The sequence below is a fragment of the Saccostrea cucullata genome, unplaced genomic scaffold (assembly GCF_032062105.1).
Source record: "Saccostrea cucullata isolate Sc308-1 unplaced genomic scaffold, CSIRO_AGI_Scuc_v1 ctg1434, whole genome shotgun sequence".
In the NCBI taxonomy this organism is placed as follows: domain Eukaryota; kingdom Metazoa; phylum Mollusca; class Bivalvia; order Ostreida; family Ostreidae; genus Saccostrea; species Saccostrea cuccullata.
In genome coordinates this window covers 68,424-88,480 of record NW_026918295.1, presented here as the reverse complement: position 1 = coordinate 88,480, position 20,057 = coordinate 68,424, and the positions used below count along the sequence as shown (strand labels likewise).

Sequence of the window (20,057 nt, the reverse complement as noted above, 5' to 3'; positions counted from 1 at the left end):
GGTTGAGAGTGCATTTTAATAACAAACATAGGTTGCAATAACTATTGAAATACGACCACTATTGAAATAATTATTTCAGCAGTGATTGAGAATGCATTTCAATATCACAGGTTGCAACCACTATTGAAATAATGTTCATTTTTGAAATAAAGATTTCCATAGTGATTAAAATATAGATTTCAAAAGTGATTGAAATTTTGATTTCAATAGTGCTTTAAACAATGATTCCAATAGATATTAAAATAATTATTTTAACAATTGCTGACGTACAATACCAAGACCACATCGCAAGCTTCATAGAAGTGTCCCAACTATTAAAACAGATATAAGGATGAATTTCACATTCTGCTTTCTTACATAAGAAACTAATTTATTGAGTTAAAAATATGATAACTAAAGTTGTTTTTTCCCTTTTTTGTAGAAATTTCAAATACATGGTAACTTTTTATTAAACTGACCTATATGTATCTATAATTCAAACTTGTATGCAAATGTTAAAAGCAAGCTCTCGCTGAATCTGGTCGAATCGGCCAACAGGCAATCAATTAATATATGCAATTTTGAAATAATTTGTCATATAAAGTTCATTTTTGTCATTGATTTGGAAAGGAAAGGATATCATAAATACATCTAGATGTAGAAATTAGAATACATGGACTAAAATGGAAGAAAAAAGAAGGAATACTAATAATTTTGTGTACAAACTTTCTGATAAAAAGACGGTTATTTTTCATAAAAAGAATATGGTATAGAACTAAATTGTCGCTCATATTCATGGGATTACCTGCATTAAAATACGGATAGTAAAGTTAATATTCGGTTTGTTACAATGGTAGGTGTTACATGCATTTCAGTAGTAATTAAAATGTGGTGTTGTTTTGAATTGTATTGTCAACTTCTTTTGAAAGAATAATTCACATAGTTAAGTTGTTTCAATGTCTTGCAATGTGGTTTTTGTACTGGATTAATTATCAGCAACTATCAAAATCATTATCTGAATCACTTTTGAAATCATTATTTCAATTACTATTGAAATCTTTTTTCAAAAGTGAACATCATTTCAAAAATGGTTGCAGCCTGTTTGTTATTAAGATGCACTCTCAACCACTATTGAAATAATTATTTCAATAGTCGTCGTTATTTCAATAGTAGTTGCAACTTGCAACACAGGACATCGAACTGAATCTTATTAAAGATGGCTGGACCGTGAATCGAACCCGGTACCTGTGCATCTCTAGTCAGGTGCTCTACCAACTGAGCTATCCAGGCCGATATCCACGGCCCAAAAACCATTACACTTATATTAACCCTAACCCTGGCCACCTAACCATAACCCTAGACCTAGCCCTTACAGCCTATCCCCAATTCATATCCTAGCCCTAACCCTAAGCTAACCCTAACCGAAACCATTTGCTTTTCGCCTAAGAATCGTCTCCAGTTTCAACATTAGACGTTACTCTTTAGTGTAAAAAAGGCAACTTCAAAAGAATTAACCTTATTTTTATAGTTCTTTGTAAACAATTTGCTAATATGGTAGATTATTCATTATGTAACATGCATTGGCTTTTAATTATCTGGTACTTTTTTCAAAACAAAATTTTTGAGAATAACTGTTGCTGTGTGTCGTATTTTACAGCACATATGACATGCATGTGATACTATGACTTAAAATGTGCCATTTTTCCCCACACCATTGATAAATGTAAAATCCGTTTCTGCAAAAGAACCTTTCCTCCTTCAGAGTATGAATTTCTGAAAGATTGTTATTCAGTTGATTTGTAAAAACTATGTGAAAAATACTTGTACATCTAATTGAAATTGAATCTCAATTAAAGGAAGCAACTTCCTTATAACAGAGTTCTACTGTACTTCATTTTGACTACTATTGTTCATTACAATCCTTCTTCCAGCCATCGAGCAACTTTAAATTAAGTGATCTGTCCATGACCTTAACCTTTTCCAATTTACTTTTCCTCATTAAAAGTTTTTTTTTCATTATCATCTTGGACGTGAGGATTGAAAAATTAATCCTAAGAACATATCAATGTTCTGTAAATAAATGACAATTTCCCTCCAAGCTACTCTTTTGCAACCAGATAACTCGTATTTAACTGGTCTTTACAAATGCACTGTCAAAACGTCTGACAAATGTAAGAAAACAATCATGACAACCATGTTTTATTCTGTGTTTCTTTTAAAAAACACTTGGGTACCAAGTCCCCAAGTTTGATTTCTCTTTGAACATAGCAGACAATGTATTCTCGATTTCAGAAAGCAATTAGCAAAGACATAAATACATAATAACTAGTTCTTCATTGTACTAAAACACTTCCATCATTTCCTCAGCAGATGCAACATCTTGTATTCATGCTGTGATCTAAGTCAAAACTTAATAGACACATGAGGTAGTATAAAATCTGTAATGAATCAATGTTTTAATCCACATAGTAAACAAGTCTCAGAATTCAGATAATTGTTTTTGATTTATACTTGATATAATGCCAACTGCTAGATAATAAATTATAACCAAGTCGTTCTTTCTCCATTTCATATACAGGGGATACAATGGAATTTAATCAAAATGTGGTCTTGGACATTTTAGATTGAGTAAAATAAATGAGTGTACCAGAAGTCGAAATAAATGCATGAAAATATTTGAGAGCAAGATGACAATAATTGGTAAAAGCATTCAATAACCATACCATATATTCTGTAAATCAAATCTCGGTGACAAATCCAGTTTCAGACTCCTAATTCACAAGTGATACAGTACATGTCAAGTTGTCATTGCTTGACTTGCAAAAAAAGTGGGTTGGGAAGGGGAGGGGAGAGGAGTGAATTTAAGATGTGGACATACTGAAATTAATTGGTAAATAAATTGCAAATATTGCATTATCAACAGTTTTGAACAAAGCATTTTAAATAACAATATACAGTATCTCAAATTCACAAAATTATTAACAGATGTATAACAAATAAAGTAAATAGTAATTCATGTGGATAGAGTGTACATATAAGCACACTGCATCATCAAATTTCAGATTCCTCTTAAAATGTCACCATCATAACACAGGTCCATCATATGGAATGAAGCACACATTATGACAGACAAATACACCAATCTCCATTCATTCATGTAATAACATCAGATCAAGAACATAGATATGCTTTCACAAGGCCAGTGCTAATATAAACACCTTTTATTTTCAACTTTAAATAAAACAAAATCATAAATTACAACTGAACAAACAAGAAAGTTATAGAAAACATCCATTTCTTATTGTTCTATTTTATGATAAGAATTACTTAATATTTTACTTTTCCTAAGGATAGTTACATGTACTGAATGTGCTTTAAAATCAATGAAGCCAGCTTGGATATATAAATGCCAGCATGAAAATATTGCATCAGATACATAATTTTAAACTACACTGTGCACTTTTAGAATAGGACTGAGACTTATCATTGAAAATAATATTACTAGGAAAAAAATTTTGGAAAAGAATAAAAACTTAGCAAATTGAGTACTGTTGTCATCAACTTGCATGTGTTTCTCTTCAATAGACCCTTTTAGATACATCCTAACATTTTAACATCATCGTCTAGACCATAAATATTTTGCAAAATCAACATACATGTACATGAACATAAATTCAACATACAACTTAAATATTGGTAAAAATAAAAATAATACAATACACTTAGCCACTGGTCAGTGAAAGTTGCATTTACTGTACATGAGCATGAAACATGACTTGCATCATCATTTTTTTTTAAATCTAGGTAATAATAACAAAGAAGACCTGAAATAATAAATACATTAAATTTATAGCTGGAAAATTCTGAAGCATTTTTCGTCAGCAAGAGGCAGTGTCCCAATATGACATCCAATTGAGGCCAGTAATGTTACGTTCACTGAACCACGATCGATATCCCATCCTGCACCGCGGGAGTGCAAGGTCGGTCAGTTGTGAAATTTGGTTCCTTTGAAGAGAATGGACTAATCCTTCAGTAGTCATCTAGATCAAAATCATCATCCAGGTCATCCAGCACCTGCCCTGATAACACTTGAAAGTCTATCTGATACCGTAATATTCCTGAAAAAAAAAATGATATGGTTCTCATTAATAATTTGTTCTCATAAATTATTCACATTGAACACTTTCCATTAATACAGAATTACAGACTGTTTGATTAAAATGGAAAATTTGTGGCTTGCATCAAAATTTGTGCGCCTAAGAGACTTTATGCATTAGAATTGATGACACTTTGCAAGAAAAAGACGCCAAAATTATACAGTATAAATATAACAATACTATGACATGTCTGACCTCCAATTCCACCAAATCCTCGTACAAACTGGGCTCCTTCTTGTGACTTGTCTGTGATGATTTCTAGGGTGGCACCTGTCATGAGGGAAAAACATACTCAACCTTAAAATTCATTAAGCAATTGTCACGAGAAATTCAGATGGACCACATACAAATTGAAGTTCACAAGATAAATGAACTTGACACTAAATGATGAAATTTATTAACTGATTTAACACATCATGTAGCATAGCCACAAAGAATTGCTGAAATTGTCAAAAGATACTTCAGGGTTCGAAATTCACTATATACGTTGACTTTTTCATTGTAAATTTCAACTGAGAAAAAATATCAGGTTCAACCCATTTTAGGCATACACATTGATCATTTCAGATATTAGGATTTTTTTTTAATAGATTGATAGTAAGATATTTATTTTAAAAAACTTTCATTTTAAAATTGTGAGCTGTCTTTTGAAATTGCGAGATCATTTATTTGGTACTCGCATTTATTTGTGAGTTGTAATTTTAGGGAGTTTCTACCCCGTACTTACCAAAATTCTTGTAGTTATTTGCGAACCACTCTAATAAGGGCATCTGCTCTGCCAATTCTAATTCTACACCAGTCTACAAAGAGGTTTATCACATTTTATTTAAATATACCTGCAAAGCATGCGCAAGCTGCGCAATTATACATTTACATTACTGTTTCAAAAATAAAGGCTATATGGGATGTCTCAAACACACTTGTTTTCAATATTGTTTGAAAAAAAATTCTCTCAGATATATGTTGATCTTGAGAGATTGAAAGAAATTTATATATAAGTTGGGAGCAAAATTTTCCAGCCAGTATTTTTCAATCTTGCCTCTATTTTTTATGGTGTATAAGCATTGATTTCACTTAAATAATTATACAACAGAATTATAACTTCCTAATGATTTGAAAGAAACAGTGACCTTTGTATTACATTACGCATCTATGATTTGCCGTCACGTTTTTCTAATATGTTCAAAAATGGTCAAACTATATGCAGCTTTGAGAATACAGTAAATAATTTTTTTTTTCAATTAGTTACATGAAATGGTCTGAATGCAATAATTTCATACTTGTGTATATTTCTGATAGCTAAGACTAAAGGAAACTTTTAAAGAAAAAATTTTAAATTTTGCTTCACTTATAGTGACAAAAAAGGGATGTTATAAAGTACCTGAGCAGTTTTCAGAAAATAATATTAAAGAAAATGTACAGGTATATAATACTATCTTATAAATTGCTATCCAATACTTACATCTTTATCTATAAAGTGGGTTTTGTCTTTTTCTTGCTCAGGCCGAAGGAAAAGAATATTCTCCACTGAAAAAAATAAGAAAAAAATGTGTAGGTAAATGCTTTCTTTGGAGGTGTAGCAAGGTTGAATTCTCTACAGAAAAACTTTTGAACATACTGTACTTTCGCTTTTATAACTAAAAGATAATACATACGCTGAAATGCACATGTCAATAAAAAATTACATTGCTTTGACTTAGATACTGCTTGCATTAGATTACAGAAGTGAACTGACAGAAAACTAGGTCATTTTTCTCACTTGGGTTGCGGCATATTTTAAAGGCACTTGGACACAGATTTGAAGTTAATATTTTCTGTATACTACACAGTAATATGACGAATTATATATTTTATTAGCACTTCACACAAAAATTAATTAAAAATCTTATTTCATTTAAAAGTTATTAAAACTTCAAATTTTTTGGCGGGTTTGATTGACACATCCTTGCACTTTCACGTATTTTAATTTTATTCTTAATCCTTCAGAAAAATGGCAATCTTGTTGTGTTTTAATGAGACATATTAAAACTTTAATCCAGAAAAATAATTTTATTCGGAGTAGAAATGTTAGAAAGCAAAACCCCTTCACAAGTATCGTCATTCCGAGCTAAGTCGTGTGTGCAAATCGATCACACTCGTGTTATGTACACAGTTTTTGTAAACAAGGCAGGAACTCTGTTTTTGTTGATGTTTTGATTTCACCGGGTGCGTTCAATTGTCAAAGTCTGCTCACCACAACTGCACGGACTGAGAATATATTGTGTGTTTATTTTGCTTTCGAACATGTCTACTCTGAATTTTCTGGATTGTAGTATTAATATTTTTCATTCATGCACAACAAGATTGCCTCTTTTCCTAAGTATTAAGAGTAAAATTAAAATTTGTAAAAGTGCAAGGATGTGTCAATCAAACCCGCCAAAAAATATGAAGTTTTAATAACTTTTAAATGAAATAAGATTTTTAATCAATTTTTGTGTGAAATGCTATTAAGATATATAATTCGTTATATTATAGAGAAAAAAATGACTTCAAATCTGTGTCCAAGTACCTTTAAGTTACATTGGCCATTATCTTACCATCTGTAGCATGATTCTTCAGCACGTATCTTGTGACGTCTAAATTCTCCCAGACGATTAGAATGTCCACGGCTCCCATTTCTAATGCCTTCAAAGTATCGTCCACACCAAAACAATATTTCCCTGTGTCTTGTGAGATCTCGTCAAAGTAACGACCTACAATCAATTAAAATTGATTAAAACTTAATGATTATACTTTTTATTTCAACATGAAATTTTACACGTAATTTACAATTCTTAGTAATGGGTTCCATACCTATGAGTTTCTTTTCTTGTATGAATTTCACATTTGCGAGAGAATCTGTCGCTAGTTCAATGGCCTGGTTGAAACCGTTTTCTCCTCCATAAGATACATCAACAATTTTGATGATCTTGGCTTGTAATCTCTGTGTGAAGTAATGTTATTATATTAAACTTCCCTATACTATGGTTTGATCTCAGAAGCATTTAACATCTCACGCTCATTTACATTACACACTCATTTAGCAACAATATCTCATAATGGATCATTGTCTTACTAAATCAGTGTTTTCTCTTTCTTTTAAAGTAAAAATCAATTCTTACAGGCTTTGGGTTGACATTTATGAACAAATTCCTATGGACTTTACAATCAAATCTGACTTTTTTTTGACAGAGTGGTATAACATATTTTTATCAACTTAAGTGGTCAATTTGGCTGGTAGGCAGCTCTTGGGGAAAACACTGCTAAATTATTTGATAAGCTTAAATCCTTGATAGTCAAAAGACCAGAAAAACTTACTGGATCAAACATGTCTGATTGACTGAGTTCCGTTTTGAAATCGGCTGATCCGGCTAATACTAGCCCAGCAATGTTTGGCTTGTCGTTGGTAATGAACAGCTGTACAGCAACTTCTGCAACTTTCCTGACATAGTTGTGACGTTTCTCCATACGTAAACGGGCAAAACGCAGTGCAGACTGACCTCCTCTACCTGAAATGTTGAAAAAGGTGATGAACTGTTCATAGCCCCTGATTTTAAAGTAAATAAAGTAAGCAAGAACATTTCTATCCCTCTCATAAAAAATTGACTTTTTTCTCCACACATACACTTCTAATTGAATTTAATCCTTATGTAACATTTCCTCTTTCCTAACAATATTTTTTAATTATTATCTTTTCCAATTCTTATTTTCTATTGACTATGACACTTAACAATCCCTTTTATTTCCATGAGGGATCAACCAGAAAAATGAAACCAAATAAAATTTTTACCATGTTTCTTGGGTAAATCAACTGTGAATTTGTGTAGGACTTCTCTCGTGTTTCCTGATAAAGTCCCAAACAATGCTCCATTACCGTCCATCACAATAAAACCAAATTTGTTGTCATCCGCTAACAATGCTGTCAATGCCTACAACATAAAAGAGAAAATCTAAGAAAAGAGGAATAACAAGAAAAAAGTTTTTATCCTTACGTTTACCTATCTACATATATCTTAAGTTTACTGATGTAATGACACATACTGCCATGTTAAATTAGCTGACTTTTAATTTATGCAAATAGATTAAAATAGGATTTTCCATGGTTTATGGTTGGTCTTGCATGGGTACAACTTTTTACTTCAATTGTGTGTTATTATCCTAGAGGCTTGATGTGGGGAATAAGATGGATAAAAAACATATCTAATCGGAAAGAATTCTTTTTAACAAATTTTACATCAAGCTATTTCATGATTTACAGTTTTATAGATGTAATTCCGCATAATTTGACTGTCTGATCAATTAAACATATAAACCATTATAGATCTGAAAATTATATCTTATGAGCCACATCCACTATGCAATGAAGCAAACACATGATAAAATGACTTTTACATAAAATTACATATGAATTTGCTGCAGAAATGGAGTTTGTACAGAGCAGCTTTCTCTAGGTTGACCAAAAAAAAAAAGAAATCCCTGCCTTAACTACTAACCTCTGTGTGGAATTTGTTATCACATAAATACAGGGATGTATTAATGGGCCGGAAAGGTTCAAAGTCTATGTTCACTTTCTTCTCCTTGCCTTCATCTGTTACAATGGTACCACAGTATATCACTAATCCATTGGGTGGAACTGAAAAGTGGAGAAGTACAAGATACATCAGAAAGTCAACCTTTTATGTTTGTCTCTGTCATAACTATTACACTGCTATGTATTTTGGCTTCAACAATTCCTCAAGCCACTTCCTATGTATTATGTTTTATGATTATGTACCTTTAGCAAAGAGTGGTTTATTGGAAAGGATATTTCTAACAAGGTAAATGTTCACAAATGGGATATACTGGAAAAAATGAGGGAGAGGCTGCGGGATAAAAGACTATAGCCTTTTAAATTCAGTGAGAAAGTATTCATAAATCCAGAGGTTTTATCATATCATTTATAGACCTAACTCAAACATTTAACAGCTGCAACGCTATTTTTGTGGGACCATCTTCAGATTTTTAAAGTGTAAAATGCAAAACGAAAATAATTATTAGAAACTCCTACATAAGTGCATTCTGCATCGCTTTTAATTGGTGTATTCAGCAGGAAAGGAGTTGGTTAAAATTGTTAGAAACCATCTAAGTTCAAGTGTTAAGTGTAATTAACTATACATTCGTAAGTCATGGGTCTGGTCATAATTCTCTGATGAACTTGAAACAATGATTACATCTTATTCAAATAACTATTTCCTTGACATTTTCTTTGACATGTTTGATTTATAATTTCTTCTCTTCATGAAACAATTTTTTTTACATCCTTATTAGGGTTGCGTTTCCTTGAGAATTGAAATTGCAGGAGACGTTAAAAGAGTAGAAAGGGGTTTGGGGAAATCCCAGAATATTATTTATTCGTGGGAAACTACCTGGCCCCCAGATCTTAGGGACAGCCCTATAATTCTTTTCTTTTCCTTTTAGTTTTACCTTTGTTGTACAGCTTCAACCTCTGTTGTACAGATGTAATGGCTCCCAGCACGGACAAGCGGTTTACTCTACTCTTGATATTGGATGCGGTTCCAAATTCATCAGCCAACATTTTGGCAATTCTGGAGATTTGATCCTTTGGTGGAATGATTAATGAAATCATGCTCGTACCATTTCTGTAAAATTAGTTTTTCAACATTTGAATATGTTTCTACCATCTATTAACAAAGAAAATAATTTACTGCACTTTTCGATTGATAATCATTAAAAGTATTGAAGAGGTTTATTTTGTAATAATTAAAACTTTTTACATATCCAATTTCTCTGAATGTACTTCGAATCAAAGTGGAAATTTCTCACATTTCACATTAGCTGTGACACATATTATTCGATCCTATTTTATACTTATAATTTTAATTTCATCCGATTTAAATAACATGGTTCACATTTCAAATGAAAATTGTATGTCAAACAAGTCAAAAGTTTAAAAATCCAGACCAAACAGGGTCAGTCCAGTTTTTTTTAAAGTTTCTTTGTCAAGAAATGAGAATGAGTAAATAGCTTACCCTCTTGCAGCTTCTAAACTCTTTATAAGCTTCTTGATCTTCCATATCTCAACATTTCGATCAGCACTGCTTTCTCCGTCTACACCGTTCGATGCCATGTTTGTGACACTCGACTAAGATTAACAATTTACCGTATGGCGGGAATAAATCGTAACCCGCCGGCTTAAAAAGCAGTCAAAGAACACCAGAAAATTATTTAGGACTCCCTGATTCACGATTTTTCCTTTCTGATGTCCAATTGATTCAATTTTACGCTTCCTTTTTGTTTTCTTATGTGGTGAAATGCCAACGACCACACTTCGCCATTGACCATGTGAGGTGTATGTGACGTCATCATCATTGCACCAAAAAATTGTTGCTATTTGATTGGATAGATTTTCAACATTATTTTTGAAAAATAATTTCTTCAATCATTTTTGTTCCTTTGGTAAACAAAACGTATAAATTTCAGTAATATTTTTAGAAAATGACACCATTTTATTAATATCTGTTCCATTTTGTGCGGATCCTAATGTCAAAGGTCACAATGGCTGCGCCCATGTCCACCCATTGACCTAAACTGTAAACAGAGCAATATAGATAGTTCGACAGCAGACGGTGTTGCTAAAAAATGACATAGGTTTGTTTTGATGAGAAGTTTTTATACAGGCACATGCAAACAAAATACAAACAAAATAAAATACTTACATGTATATTTACCAGCTTATATTGATGAAAGTAACAGCTATACACAGTGCAGATCAACTCATCAAAGTGGCTTACATTCTAGTTGTCATTTACAGTGTACATGTATGTATATCATTCTTACAAGTTCATTACCATTTTAATGCCTTTGTTATTTGATTGTATTGAGTCTGAGTGTCTTTACCTTTGATTTTTTTAAAGATTTATTTTTTTCTTTTAAAAAATCATAAATGCATGATACTAGCTAGACTAGGGACTTAAGAAATACAATCATGTGGTATATAAATCCCTTGGCTAAACTCAGGGGGGTGTTAATGTAAACAGAGGGGCATACTTTGTTTTTAAAGAATATAACTGTAAAGCAAGTTGGGCCTGTTGCATAGGAATGAGCAGATTTATCAATAAAGCAAACAACAGTCAGTGAGCAAAGTAATATCAGAGTGAGACATGTTAAGGCATTAAAATATCTTTGTGATGTATGCAGTTGCTTACAGTACTTCTTGGTCGTTACAATTATGCTTCAACATTGTTTTAATTACTCAGATTTTTTTTTTCAAGTAAAAGCATGCCTGAACCATATAAATTATTAAATTGACTTCCTAATGGTACTTAACGACAATAGTGTAGTCAAATCAGGTGTATCAGTCTTTCTAGGTTGGCTTGTTGTAGTTGGCTTGTGAGGATATCAAATAAACCACATGCACCTAACCAACTAGTACTGTCAGCTGGTTCAGTATATTCTATGACCATTGAATTATTTCAATTAAGTGTACGGTATTTCTGTTTTGTAGTGTAAAAGGCAAAATTTTGATATAAATTATACTTTCAACCTTTTGTTCAAATTTAAATAAGATATTGCATTTGATTTTATAGGTTATATTTTGTCAAACAATGCTGGATGTCTGTATTGCTGTCCTGTGTGGAATTCCGGGGAGTGGAAAATCTACTTTTGCAAAAAGCCTTATAAGGAATCAAACAATTAACACAGCAGGGAGTGGACAAGAACAGGAGAAAAATGCAGAGTCCTTCGATTGGATGTTGGTATCATATGATGATATAATTCCTTCAGATACAGAGAAACATATAATTGAAAAAGAGGTATGAGGTCTGAAAAATATTATAATTTGCACTTAAAAGCATATAAGTGGAAATTTTAGTGAGAAGCAAATTTAGTGATTTCTGTATAAAAATTGGTATTATATTTTCAGTGATAAATTTAAGTGGTTTTAAAATGCTCACTAATGAAGCTATTATGAATAAAATGCAATTAAATTTTAGCGATATTCAATTTTAGCGATCTTAGCACCCTAGCTAATAATGCCAAAATTAAATCCTCGCTAAAAATTTTACTTACCGGTATACGGTATATCAGGTTAAATTATGTAAACTTAAGTCATTTTTTTATTCAGTGTGAATTATTGTTAAATATCTGCAAATTTCCATTGTAGGTGCCAAATGCTTGGAAGCTATACAGAGAAAATATTCAGAATGCTGTCGTTTACCTTATACAGAGACTGCAAGCAGACTCTGAGTTTACAGAGCCAATGGAAGATAAAAGTGATTGCTGTTTTGAAAGTTTTAGGACATTTCTGCAGAGAATGATTGGAAAGAAAAATGGTGCAGTTGTGATACTTATTGATGACAATATGTATTATAGCAGTATGAGATACAAGTATTATCAGCTTACTAGGAAATGTAAGTTTTCAAACTATAAACCCTTTAACAGTACTATTCTTTTGCAGGTCAAAATTATCTATCGACAAAAACTCTATAAAGCATCATTAATGCGCCCTGCAAAGGAGAAGTACTGCAGTTATTGTGAAAGGGTTAATGCTCTATAACAGAATTTTCTTTAGCCATTTGTGAAAATATGTAACATTTGTTCCAAATCTATAAAGAAACTGAAAGCATGAAAATGATTTTTCTTCCTTTTTTTCTGGCAGACAAGGTTGGGTTTTGTCAGGTACACATCAAATGTGACACTGATTTGGCGTTGATCAGAAACAGACAGCGTTCTTTGGGACAAGTCCCTGAGGATGTCATTCTCAATATGGCAGCCAGATTTGAAGCCCCTGACCCAGAACAAAATAGCTGGGAGAAGTACTCAATCAAAATAAACACCAATGTGAGTTCAGAGGCATTAGAGGAGTAAGTAGTATAGTCATCTTATTATCAATTCCAGTGAAGTGTACCATTTTGCATTAAATCACAACCTATTTAATCAGCTGCGCTCAAGGTAAATGGAACACACCTACTAACTACAAGATTGATGTTTCTTGTTTGTTTTTTTTCCTGAAATAGTTTATTGCACAAGCAAACCAATCAGGGATAAGAAGAAAGTACCAATCATGAAGCTTGCAGTTAGAAGGCGTGTACGAGGGGTGATCAAAAAGTTCGCAAACTATCTCTATATTTTCAAAACCACGATTCAGATCAGAATGAAATTTGACACACCTATAGTCATGCACATGCTCTATAAATAGCATATGAAAAGTATTGATTTTCTTCATCATTGTGACGTCACAGTGTGAAAATGACGCAATATGCAGGTTACTTGTGACGAAAAATGGTTGTCTCGGTCTTACTCGATCAACGAACGGCTGTAAAGTTTAACATATAATGTGGAAATTCCTTTAAAGTACCTTCTAATAATTTGTACAAGGTTTATGAAGAAAATATACTTTCCAGACGTAAAATCATAAATTGGATTGATTGTTTTGGTTAAGGGAGGGAGATGGTTAGAAATGACGTTTGTTTTGTACCGCCAGCGAAAGCAAACTGGAGAAGAGATGTGTCCTTTGTTAGGCAATTTGTCATGAAAGATTGCAAAGTTACAGTTCAAAAAAAGATTGAATATCTTAACAATATTATTATTATTAAATCCCTAAAATATCTTTTAATTTTGACTTTTAACATATTAAATATGATAAAAAGAAGGCCCCGTATGACTAAAATCTATATTTGATAAACAACGTTCCTAAGACAGAGATATCGGGTTATGATGGTCACCATCTTCTTTCTGGGAAAGGATATCCTTATCCAACCATCCTATCTTCGAGATTTGGTCATTTCTGACAAATGGATCCTTCTTTTTATAAAAATCAACTTGCATGGTAAGAAATATAAGACTTGGAAAAATATTATAGCATCTATGAACAAAATGCTTCAGGGCATGTCACGTGACCCCCTGGATCACGTGATTCGCGCATGTGTAGAACGCTTGCAGATATGCATTAAAATCAGAGAGGGCTTCTTTAAAAAATAATGAACACTTAAACCTAATTTTATTTGTTTTAAGGAAGTTGTTCAATTTGTTCGTGAACTTTTTGATCACCCCTCATACAATTTACTGAGCACAGCTGTCAAAATAGGTTGTGACTTAATGCAAAAGGGTACACTTCAATGGAATTGATTATATATCCCATCTATATAAAATTATGTAATATATATAACATCTTGTAATGCCCCTGTCATTCTGCTTTGGTTTTAACACCATAAAGTTAGAACCACTGAACTAGAAAAGATCTCATGTAAACGCTTCAGGACATAAGAAAGATTTTCTTTTCATATCATGAATTCTGAGTTATATTTTATTACTCAGTTAGGATTGGGCCTCAATAAGAGCTCTCTCTCTCTCTCCGCACCTTTAGCTGTACATGTATAACAAGGTATTTTTTCAGAATTTTAACTGTAAAAAAAAAATACATGCAAATATTTTGTTTAAAATTTCAGTTCAGCAAATCAAGTGTTGGAGCTAATGTCAAAAGCCTTATCAGATCCATCTATGCCGGTAATGGAGGAACTGGATCAAACTTCTAAAGAGATAGACAGACAAATCAGTAGTGAGAATGTCATTCACCAGGCTGACATTGTTATGAGAAAACTGATAGCTGAGTACATGTGTCAGGCCAGGGGTAGGTCTACCAGTTCAACAATTTATTTTTAAACATTGTTGGACTTCAATTTTTTGTCAATCTTTGTTTACAATCTTTAGTTTACAAAAATTTTATCCTATTTTTTCCCCCAACAATCATGGTGCACTGATAGAGCCACTTGCTACTTCTCCTTGTTAGGATGTTTGTGCTCCTTTTTTTGTCCCCTTGTTCATACCCTTGCTTGTTGCCCCCAGTCTTGCTTTATAGCCTCCATCCCTTGCTTTGTTTCCCCAAATCTCTTTTCTTTGCTGTTCTTGCATTCTAGCTTCCTAGCTTTGTAACCCATTTAATGCTGCTCCTTTGCAGTCTCTCTCTCCCCTCTCCTAATACCAAAGGAAGCAAGGGAGTGATTTGTTATACATGTACCAGTAAACCATTACCTGATACTTATTTTTTATCACCAGGTTTATTTGTTTCAGGTCAAAATACAGACAAAAATCACATGAAGTCTCTATCTTCCTGTTTAAGTTGCTGTAAATCAGACATTCTACAGGACCTGAAGAGAGGAATGGTGTATTTTAGTTCTGATGAAGAGTTACTCGTCAAAATAAGGGATGTTTTTCAAGAAAAGCTTGGTGCTTATGGTTTTGGATGATGTACCGGTACACACTTCTACAAATCGATTTTAGTAACCACTAAGTGAAATACTGTGTAGTCCAGGACAAAAATTTCCCAAGAGTGAATCAAGGTACCTCATGATCATGTGAAAATGAGACATTTGTTTTATTGGGATATCCAGCAAGATCATTTAATTTTTCATTAAATCAACACAAATGTTCCAAGATCAACACAAACAAAGGTTATGTGCAATAGTAGATTTTATTGTTGAATCAAGTATATGTTCAATGATTAAATACACAAGTAGAAACACAGTTCTTTTAGTTCACTTTTTTGGTGCTACAGAGAAAAAGGTCTCCAAGAAAGGGTACAGTGTCTGAAAAAATATAAATAAATGTAAAAAAAATCATGACAATGAAAAATGCATATAATTCAAAGACAAACTAGAAAGCAAAAATATGTAGAGTGCAGATATGACTTGATCATTACATTGTCATTAAGTTTCCATTTCGTCAATCAGTCATGTTGTTTGTTTTAATAGTCATCTAAATCCAGATCAAAGTCCAGATTGGAGAGATCGTCCGAGCTCTGGAACTCCATCTTGTATCTCAGCAATCCTGTAAATACAGAATTCTAGATATAACAAAAAGCTTGAAGTCTGACCCTCATTTGGATAATAACAACTGCATCTGTTTCTTCATAAAATTGTCATGGACTCCTGATAAAAAGCCATTTCTTTCTCAGCAGTGCATAAATTGGTGAAAGCCTTAGTATTAAAGCAGAGTTTTCAAAGGATTTAATGAAAATTAGAAGTTGGAGTTTTTGGAGAATGCACACAAGTTTATCATTCTGAAAATAATGGTGTGATATAATTTATCTGATTTTATACATGTGATTGTGCTATTTTATTAAATAAGATACATTTAACTTCTTTCACAGTCAGCAAAATAATTGATAAATTTGATAACAATTACTGCAATTCAGAATTGCAATCATATTTAATTTAAAGTGCAGCTGTATGTATAGGTCAATATAAAATGGTCAATTAACTAATTTCAAATTCTACCAACAACAGTTATTTATATCCAGTATGCAATACCCCTTACCTCCAAGGCCACCAAAACCACGCACAAACTGGGCTCCTTCTGGGGTCTTGTCTGTCACAATTTCAAGATGAGAACCTAATGTAAAGATGTTTTACTGGTCATTCATTAACTTAATTTTGGAAGGTTTAATGCATTGTCATACTAATGACATGAATATTAGAAGAGGAAACGTTGCTTAAAATTATATTATTATAATGAAGGGGTAAGTTTCTCTATATGTCCTGGTTGATGTCATATTGCTCATCAAGGAGTAAGAGAGCTACTGAGGATTGCATTATACAGATCTTTTTAAATTTAATAAAAAAAATGATTATTATAAAAAATGTTACCAAATGACTTGTAGTTGTTGACAAGCCATTCAACCAATGACATCTCCTCTACTATTTCCAATTCGACACCAGTCTACAAAATAAAATAGATTTTTCAAATTTACTGTTCAATGTTTGAGGTAAATTTGACAGAAAATGGTTATACATTTAGTATTATGAAGAATGTGCGATCTAATAAAATTAGATCTTTAATCTGCTCCTTTGAGTGGATCAAAGATCTAATTTTAATAAGATTGGAAGAATGTGTTACCTCTTTGTCAAGGAAAAAAGTCCTGTCCATCTGTTGCTCTGGTTTCAAAAACAGGGTACTTTTACCTGTCAAATAAAGATTAAATATGATATAATAATTTGAAAACAGATTTTCAAAACACACTGTATTTTCATGGTCAGAAACCCACAGTTGGTCTCCCTTTAGAAAAGCAAGATTGGTTTCAAATTATTCTTCAAAATCAATCTTGTTTAACTATTCACCACTGGTACGTACTGTTGTCTTTGTGGTTGGACATGACGTAGCGAGTGACGTCTAGATTTTCCCACACCACCAGTGTCTCCACGGCCCCGGCCTCCAGGGCAGTCAGCGTGTCATCCACTCCAAAGCAGTACTTCCCTGTGTTCTGAGCAATCTCCTCAAAGTAGCTATCTGTAATAGAAGATTATCACTGCTGTTAACAGTAAGGCAGAGCAAGGAAAGAAAATCTACAGAAGATGTCAACAAATCATAAAATTATAGCACTGAGGAATTAAAATACATGTAACTTGGAACAATTATGCTGGACACTATAATGACATTTCACTATCAGCATCAATTCATTACAAGCATATTTGCTACATGCATGTTTAACAGTAAACAGTACATTTGCTCCTATTTGTTCATCCCCCCCCCATATAATCAATCATATTGCAAGTAAACTTCTTTTATATGGACATTCAATCTCATGTTGGCAAAATTATTGTTATTATTAGTGTTGAGTACTATCTGAAATGCTATTACTGAACATCAACCCTGTAGTTTGTAGTTTTTTTTTTGTACGTACCTAGCAGATTTTTCTCTCTAATGAACTTAATGTTCCCCAACACATCTGCTGATAGATTGACAGCCTCGTTGAATCCACTCTCTCCTCCATAGTTAATGTCTACTACCTTAATGATTGCTTTTTGTAGTCTCTGGAAAACAAATTCAAACCATTCAAAAGGAAATCTATACATAATGTATTTGGCTTGACTTTTGCTGAAGCAATGTTCATTACAATACCCGTATACTAGCAAGCATGTACTAGTATTTTCATCTATTAACAAGAGAAATGTACATGACTTTACAGACATACCTTCAAATGATGAAGTACATGTGTATATTCATTGCATTTATTGGAAGAAATTGTGTGAATTTTTGGGTCATAATGAAAAGGACAAGTTCAGCTAAGACCCCTTTTTGGCCCCCAGTGTAGGTTTTCTCTTATAACCAGACAGTTGCAGAGATCATGGTATTGGCATGCCTAATGCAAAAATATCTAAATGAAAGTTAAAAACAAATGAAATTACCGGATCCAGAAGGTCAGTTTGGCTGAGCTCCACCTTAAAGTGGGCAGAGCCTGCCAGTATAAGACCGGAGACGTTTGGTTTGTCCTCAGTGATGAACACTTTGACTGCAGTCTCAGCGACCTTCCTCACAAAGTTATGTCTCTTCTCCATTCTTATTCTTCCCATTCGTGCAGCTGACTGACCTCCCCTTCCTGAAATGAAAGAAATTTTAAATTTATGAAAATGCACTTTAAAAGTCAGACTTTCACTCAATGTTGAAAATAAATAGAAGTCAGTCTTTCTTTACATTAATCATCTTCCATAATCATAGTGCATCGTATGATAGGAGTGTCCTCTAAATATATGATTATCAGAAGTCAATATAAAACATATCCCTTACCATGCTTTGGTGGTAGTTCCACAGAAAATTTTTGAATAATTTCTTTGTGATCCCCACAGAGAGTTGCAAACAGGGCACCTTTCCCATCCATTATGATGAAACCATATTTGCTGTCATCGGTTAGTCACGCCCTTAACAGCTAAAAAAATACAACATATTTCGATCAACACTTAAAAATATGTCAAGCAATTGAAGTTAAAATAACTAAAATTAATAAAATCAAAAGAAAAATATTTATTAATTAAATAGGAAATTTGAGAATTCAGTGTACATGTATCATGACGTCTCAAAAATTTTAATGTAAATCAGTACAGTTGCTAGCTAGATATATCTGCAGTATATGTAAAATATAAATTCCATACCTCGGTGTGAAACTTGTTGTCACAGAGATAAAGGGAGCGATTGATTGGGCGATAGGCCTCAAAGTCAATGTTCACAAGTTTTTCCTTTCCGTCATCAGTGATAATGGTTCCACAAAAAATCACAAGTCCATTCTTTGGAACTACAAGTTTGTAAAATAAAAATTAAACATTTTATTTGTTTAATAATCAATTTTTAACCAGCACATTACAGCATCAAATCAAAATCCAATTACTAGTTTAGTAATCAAGGTTGAAATCTATCCCTGCAAGCCAACTAATCTGAAAATACTTAAATAATTGACGAATCATTCATTATTAGTAAAATTTCATCTGCTTCAGATGACGTTTTCAAGTACGACAGGTAAAATTGATTACATATTTTAAGATGGTTTTTTTTATCACCAGCATTTAATTGTTCATCTGATTATTTCACCTGCTTTATAGAGTTTCAGTCTCTGCTGTACTGATGATATTGCACTCTGCACTGACTGCCTATTCACCCTGCTCTTGATTCGTGAAGCTGTTCCCATTTCTTCTGTCAACATTTTGTTAACAATTGGGAGTTGTCCATTTTGCGGTATAATCAGAGAGATCATGCTTGTTCCATTTCTACAAACAGGTATAGAAAATAAGTATGCTTAATGATAAATATTTTATTATACATGTACACAGTCACAGATACAGTGCTTTCTTTTTAGTTTTTATCGTTAGAAACATCTTTGGAATGTTAAACAAATCTGAAAGTTAGTACCAGTAAACAAATAATTCAATATCCAAAGCTCTGACAATATCATGCATCTTACCCTCTGGCACTATCCAAACTCTGGACAAGTTTTTTCATTCTCCATAGTTCAACATCCGAATCGGAGTTTGCAAAGGCAACAAACTCATTCTTAGCCTCTGCCATTTTTGACAGTTGTAAATCCCCGATGACTCAATTTCTTGCCACTTAATCGTTATAGTGATTTTGTCCTTACCTACT

The 20,057-nt window shown here is 32.8% G+C and overlaps 2 protein-coding genes and 1 pseudogene across 2 annotated transcripts; 1 reads left to right on the top strand and 2 right to left on the bottom strand.

Moving 5' to 3' along the window:
• Positions 1 to 2,162: 2,162 nt before the first annotated feature.
• Positions 2,163 to 10,506, bottom strand: LOC134262418 (eukaryotic peptide chain release factor subunit 1). Its single transcript, XM_062744814.1, has 11 exons — positions 10,184 to 10,506; positions 9,618 to 9,793; positions 8,648 to 8,787; positions 7,945 to 8,083; positions 7,473 to 7,663; positions 6,969 to 7,098; positions 6,713 to 6,868; positions 5,599 to 5,663; positions 4,864 to 4,936; positions 4,332 to 4,406; positions 2,163 to 4,097 (listed from the first exon to the last, which is right to left on the bottom strand). Exons 1-11 carry the CDS (start codon positions 10,279 to 10,281, stop codon positions 4,009 to 4,011), a joined length of 1,332 nt encoding a protein of 443 aa, XP_062600798.1. The 5' UTR covers positions 10,282 to 10,506; the 3' UTR covers positions 2,163 to 4,008.
• A 171-nt stretch (positions 10,507 to 10,677) lies between these two features.
• On the top strand, positions 10,678 to 15,655 carry LOC134262439 (L-seryl-tRNA(Sec) kinase-like). The gene is made up of 6 exons (XM_062744836.1): positions 10,678 to 10,802; positions 11,741 to 11,965; positions 12,316 to 12,562; positions 12,811 to 13,015; positions 14,600 to 14,781; positions 15,222 to 15,655. The coding sequence occupies exons 2-6, from the start codon at positions 11,759 to 11,761 to the stop codon at positions 15,395 to 15,397; spliced, it is 1,017 nt and encodes a 338-aa protein (XP_062600820.1). The 5' UTR covers positions 10,678 to 10,802; positions 11,741 to 11,758; the 3' UTR covers positions 15,398 to 15,655.
• On the bottom strand, positions 15,654 to 20,023 carry LOC134262450 (eukaryotic peptide chain release factor subunit 1-like; annotated as a pseudogene).
• Positions 20,024 to 20,057: the final 34 nt, after the last annotated feature.